We start from the raw sequence: 5,776 nt of genomic DNA on the forward strand, positions 1-5,776 counted from the left end.
TTAAAAATGAATATACGAGATCTACACCGATTATATTTTGCAGACTCTAGAAATATATCATTACTCTTGTACAAATAATCCTAAAAGAGGTAAGAGGTTGCACTGATTATAAAGCTAAGTCGCAAACTTATCATGTGGTTAAATGTGATATGTAATAAGTTAGAATTTTTTTTCTTTAATTTACATAAAAATAAATTTACAACTTAGGGCCCATTTGGATAGTAAGATGAGATGAAATGAATTGAGATGATTTATAAATAATAGTGAGATTATTAGTTAAAATTAGATGAGATGTGATTTCATCTATCCAAACGGACCTTAATATATCACGTTATGCAGCCGAATCCATTTCTGAACTTAATTTTATGAATCTATTTCTTTGTAGACCAAACATTTTTTTAAAGTTAGATCATAATTAATTTATTATATTATATATTAATATATTGACATGGTAAAATATAAAAACCGCCGTGATTATCTTAAAAAAATCTCTGAAAGTTCCTGCTTTCAATGTTATTAGTTCGTTAAATAGCGGGAAATCAGATAAAGCAGGCGGGTGGCAAAACAGGCATCTTCTCTCTCCCCATATAGCTGCTCTTAAATCTGGTCAATATTCCATATATTTTGGTCCACAAATCCATCACATTGCCTCTCACATACACACAAATAGACTGCATGCAGGTGAAGAAGGCCGGGAGGAAAAGTTTAAGTTTGAGTATAAAGGAAAGCAATCAACTGGTAACTATCTCGAGTTTACCGATTTCATCCTTTTGTTTCTGCGAGAAAGTTATCTTGTTATTGGATTATTTTATACAATCCTTGCACATATATATAAATGTATATAGATATAGTTGTGTAGGTAGGCCTGCACTGCATGCATGAATCAATAAATATTGATTGATCATCATATTATTATAATCAAGCATGAGGAATATGTTTTGTTCCCGGCTTTTTGTGCAGTAGGCCGGCAGAGAGACAAAGATTTCTCTTGGATTTCTCATGCACTCTCCCTCTCTTACACACATATTTAATATTATATTTTGAATTTTTGTTGGTTAATGATCTGAGAGACTTTGCCAGAGAATAAAAGGATTTTTCTTGTTGCTGTTCCTAACTTCCTGGTGCTGGTGTGCGGGTCTTTAGTGCAGCAGCAATAGAAGAAGAAAAAGAAGAAGAAGAATGGAAGCCCAAGGAGGAGAAGTGAGGCGCATACACATCGTTTACTTTCTGAGTCACATGGGTCATGTTGAGCATCCCCATCTTATTCGGGTTCAGCATTTCAACCGCAACAATGGCGTCTATCTACGAGGTGAATATATATATAGTCTGTCTCGAGTTTTCTGTGTCAAATATGGTGGTTTTTCATTAATGGGTATTGATCTGTTTCTTTATATCTGTGAAAAAAACAAAAAAGATGTTAAAAGGTGGCTTGCGGATTTGAGAGGAAAAGACATGCCCGAAGCCTTCGCTTGGTCCTACAAAAGGTATATATATGAATGTTCCATATATATATATATATATATTGTTCCTCTTCAGGACTGATTTATGGAGATATTTAGTTGCCATTTGAATTGACAATGGCAGGAGGTACAAGACAGGTTATGTTTGGCAAGATTTGCTGGATGATGACCTTATCACTCCTATCTCAGACATTGAATATGTTCTCAAAGGTTCCGAGATTGTCTCTGCCTCTTTTGGTAAGTCTCAAAGATTCCTTCTGATTTTGTTTGAATTTAGTCCAATTGGACCACTCCCATCCTTTCGTTTTACAGTTCTTCCCTTCTCGTTCAAATTCAAATTGATTGCTGCATAAATTACAGATCATCATTCACACAGCGAAAACAAAGCTTCCATATTGAAAAGGCAGCAGCAGCAGCAGCAGCCTGTCGAAGTCCATGCGGAAGACCAACCCCGGCAGCGACATTCATCCAAAGTAGCATCATTTGAAGGGCACCCTGAAACCAATACCTCAACAGATTTCTCTTCTGAAATCAATCAAGAATCCCCTTTATTTGGCTCAGATAGGTCAACATTAACTAACGAGTCACTAAAGCTCGAAGCAGAGATGCATCAACAAGGTGAAAACCTCGGAGATTCTTCCTTTTGTTCCACACCACCGAGCAAGAAGAATAAAATGAAGAGCAGCAACAAGAAGGAAAAAGCGGAAAAGGCATCTTCTTCTCCATCGTCATTTACAAAGAGTAAGAGCTATTCAAGTGGAGCTTCGAGTATGCTACGCAATTTGATTACTTGTGGTGCTGCGGATACCAATGATGCTGCGTTGATCATGATGAATAGAGCTGACAAAAACAAATCTTCCTTTAAGCCCAATGTTGAGGCTGAGATTCGTAAAGGAGAGAGATTGGGAGGGTCTGCAAGGGTTTTTGGGACTACTTGGAATCAACAACAGCAGCAAGAAAACCATCAACAAAAACAACAGCAGCAGCAGCAGCAGCACAATACTTGGTACGTTAAGGTCACAGCATCCTTATTCGAGAACTGCTAGAGTTTTATAAATGATCTTACAAAAATAAGTCTCACAAATTGATGTGATATGTTTGATCTATTTTACAATAAAAGAGCTTTTTGTTTAGCTCTTTGTTTGATTTTGCATGAACTTGGTGGTGCAGGAAAAGCTATTATGATCGAGGAGAGGATTCACAGAAGAAGCAGAGTGAATTTCCTAAACAAAAAGCCATTTCAAGTACTTACAAACCAATGGCTTGGCCAAATTGCTCGTAAGTGACTCTAAATCTCTCTTGCTAGTAATAGATTTCAGTGAATACCAATGGTTTAATGGTGAATTGAATCGAATGTCCATTTGTTCTAAATAGGGTTAAAGGGTAAGAACAAAACCTTCGGGATTTTCACCATGGTTGACTTCCCATGCCTGAATTGGGAGCTTGAAAAGAAGCCCAGAAATTCAGGCTGACTCCATCCTACTGTAGATCAGAATCATCAAATGAGATAAGGGGGGAAGCAGAGTCACTGCAAAGTTAGACAAATGCCAAGTGTTCAATGAGTGGGAATCTAGTTGATGTCAAAGATCCAACAGACTTTTTTTTTTTTTTGTGATGTCGGAGAACCTCTCCAAGGCAAGGTCCTTTGGACCCATCCTTGCAGAGTAAACCCTAGTTGCGTGTACTGCACCCTCGCATCCTCTCCAAAGATCCAACAGACTTCAATCAAACTGCAAAGAAAAATGTTTTAAGTCTATAATAGGTGGATCATTATGACGTCCACTAATACAGGGGTCAAATCATGTTGGGTTAACTATAATGTATTGTTTCTTTATTAAAATTTTAGTTTCTATCTATATTCATAATCTATCAATTGTGTTGAAATAAACTATCTTTGCTGTTATACATAGCTGGGCTATATCATCATGATTTGGTTTTTTTAATCAAAGTAAATAACCATATGGATTGCATGTTTTGATTACATAGGGGAATATTTAGTTATAATTTCAAGGAAGAGGATTGATTGAGCTGAATGTTGTAATTCATGGCTTGTGAATGAATACATAAACACCACAAACTGAAACAAAATGCTTCTTACTTAAATGCAGACAATGCAGAAAGTCGTTCAAGCCAGAAAAATTGCATTCGCACATGAAGTCTTGTAAAGGAATGAAGGCTTTGGTAAAAACTGCAACAGTCTCTACTGAGAAGACCCCATCCCAAGCAAAAGGATCAATGGCATCTTCCCATAAGGAATCACCTTATGGCTATTTTTTGATGAATGAGTAGTACTGTTAACTGTTTTGTAACTGTTTTCAGCTAATTTTGTTTGTTTTTGAATATTAAGAGGGGGCAAAAAGCCTTCAATCCAAAATCTTAAAGTTATATTTCTTTTAAACTAATACATATTGGGAATCTGCATTTAAGGGCTGGTGAAAGTAGAAATAAATATCAATATTCAATAACCCTACATTTATTTTCTTAGCTGACTCCTTCATAACAAAATTGAAAATCAATAACATGAAGAAAAAAAAAAAAAGCAGAACAGAACATGTACTTGGAAGATATCATATGTGATAAAGTCAAAATGATATCTATTCCAACATTATAAATAATTAGGATGTGAGAAATTCTATTTGCAGTCTTGAGTGGGGGACTGCATGTGCAATCTCACTGATGAATGGGGGTAAAAGGGGAACAAACATTATTTTAAAAAAGATATTATTGTAATTTAAAAATTTTTAAAACATAATTGTATGAACTCGTATGAGCAATCCCCATTTAGGGACTGTATGTAGACTAACTCGACTATCATTTGACTCCACACCATTGAATAAAAGTTGCTTTAAGATATATGTTGGCATGGTGCATATCTGAATATAAAAGAAATAAGATTTCAAGTAACAGGGCTATTGAAAAATTCCCCAAAAAAGTAGGGTCTGATTTGATAAAGATTTCAACTCACCATTACAACTTTTTCAAATTTCAATACAAAATATAATAAATAATTCAACTTTTTCAAACTCCAAAATAATAATAATATTAAAAAATAATATTCTAACAATATTTTATCATCTCAACTCAACTCAACTCAATTAAACATCCAAACACAACTACAAAGGTTCTAGAAGCTAAGAAGCTATGAGATCATGAGATCATTGACTTGAGTTGTGGCTTGGCATCAGTGCCATATATCGTCAAGCAAGAATATTGATATGGAGACAAAAATATTGAAAGTGCCAACAATCTTGATCCTCAGAAGCTTTCTTGACTCGCTCCTTTAGCAGCTTTCTTGACTTGATCACTAGCTATAAGTCTTCATGTCAAAAGTCATGCGCACAGGAAGACAAAACAAGAAAATGAACTGCATTATTATCAAATTTCATATGCCTATCGAGTCCTCAAGATATGCACTATCTATAGCATTTGACTGCGATCCATTGAAATATAAATATGTCCTGCACATACAAGAAAAAAAGAAAGAAAAAAACTATATTTTTATGTAAAGAAACAACATATGGTATGCGAAGGAAACAGCTTAATTGGCTAAATATTGCAATATGAGTGCAGACAACTTGACTAAACTCCCTATTTTTTTCAAAATACTGTTTCCTGATCTTTTTGGTCAAGTATAGAAACAAACCCAGATAGGGAAAAACATGTTGATATAAAACCTTAGGGATGATTGCTATACAGCGACAAAGAAAAAGATGCATCTCTTCTTTATTTGTCTTGTTTGGTTACGCAGTTCAGATAAGATGAAATGAGATGTTTTGTTAAAAGTTGAATAAAATATTATTAGAATATAATTTTTTATTATTATTTTTATTTTAAGATTTAAAAAAAATTTGAATTATTTATTATATTTTATGTGAGAGTTTAAAAAAAATATAATAATAAAAAAAATATAGTTTTGTATATCCAAACTGGACAGTCTTTTCCCCTCCTCCCAACATGACCTCCCAACATGACAAGGACCTCAAGATAAGATAACACAGTATATGTGCAACAGATTTGCAAACGCTTCCAAACACAATGTGTAGAATAGATCTACAGTGCATCCAAACACTGAACACAATAAATGTCTAATAAATATACATCGTATTCAACAATGCAGGTAGACAACATGAAACTTTCCAACCACCCGGGTCCAAAGGGAATATGTCTTACGTGGAGATAAGGGAATCTGCGTGGGCATAGTGGACGGGTACGATGACAAGTGGCAAGGTATTGGAATACAAGAGCAGAGGGCGTTTTTGGCTAGGAGTCTTTTAGTGCATTGGCCTTGGTTTATGTAATAATGTAAGACTTTGGTT

The 5,776-nt window shown here is 34.8% G+C and overlaps 1 protein-coding gene across 2 annotated transcripts; it reads left to right on the top strand.

Moving 5' to 3' along the window:
• The first annotated feature begins 625 nt into the window (after positions 1 to 625).
• Positions 626 to 3,886, top strand: LOC108997807 (protein UPSTREAM OF FLC). Of its 2 annotated transcripts, none has more exons than XM_018974179.2 (7): positions 626 to 738; positions 1,144 to 1,309; positions 1,415 to 1,484; positions 1,585 to 1,697; positions 1,821 to 2,466; positions 2,631 to 2,738; positions 3,569 to 3,886. In XM_018974179.2, exons 1-7 carry the CDS (start codon positions 676 to 678, stop codon positions 3,747 to 3,749), a joined length of 1,347 nt encoding a protein of 448 aa, XP_018829724.1. In that variant the 5' UTR covers positions 626 to 675; the 3' UTR covers positions 3,750 to 3,886. The 2 variants fall into 2 exon arrangements, with proteins under 2 accessions (XP_018829724.1, XP_018829725.1); XM_018974180.2 differs by lacking the exon at positions 3,569 to 3,886 and adding an exon at positions 2,835 to 3,215 and having other exon boundaries at positions 651 to 738.
• The last annotated feature ends 1,890 nt before the right edge of the window (positions 3,887 to 5,776 follow it).

Source organism: Juglans regia, chromosome 5, assembly GCF_001411555.2.
Source record: "Juglans regia cultivar Chandler chromosome 5, Walnut 2.0, whole genome shotgun sequence".
NCBI lineage: Eukaryota > Viridiplantae > Streptophyta > Magnoliopsida > Fagales > Juglandaceae > Juglans > Juglans regia.

What these genes read in the sequence shown, in the direction of transcription:
- LOC108997807 (XM_018974179.2), top strand. Translation starts at nt 676, where the DNA reads ATGCAGGTGAAGAAGGCCGGGAGGAAAAGTTTAAGTTTGAGTATAAAG. An exon ending in TTCGCTTGGTCCTACAAAAG is followed by an intron (nt 1,485 to 1,584) that starts GTATATATATGA and finishes TGACAATGGCAG; the next exon opens with GAGGTACAAGACAGGTTATG. An exon ending in CAGCAGCAGCACAATACTTG is followed by an intron (nt 2,467 to 2,630) that starts GTACGTTAAGGT and finishes TTGGTGGTGCAG; the next exon opens with GAAAAGCTATTATGATCGAG.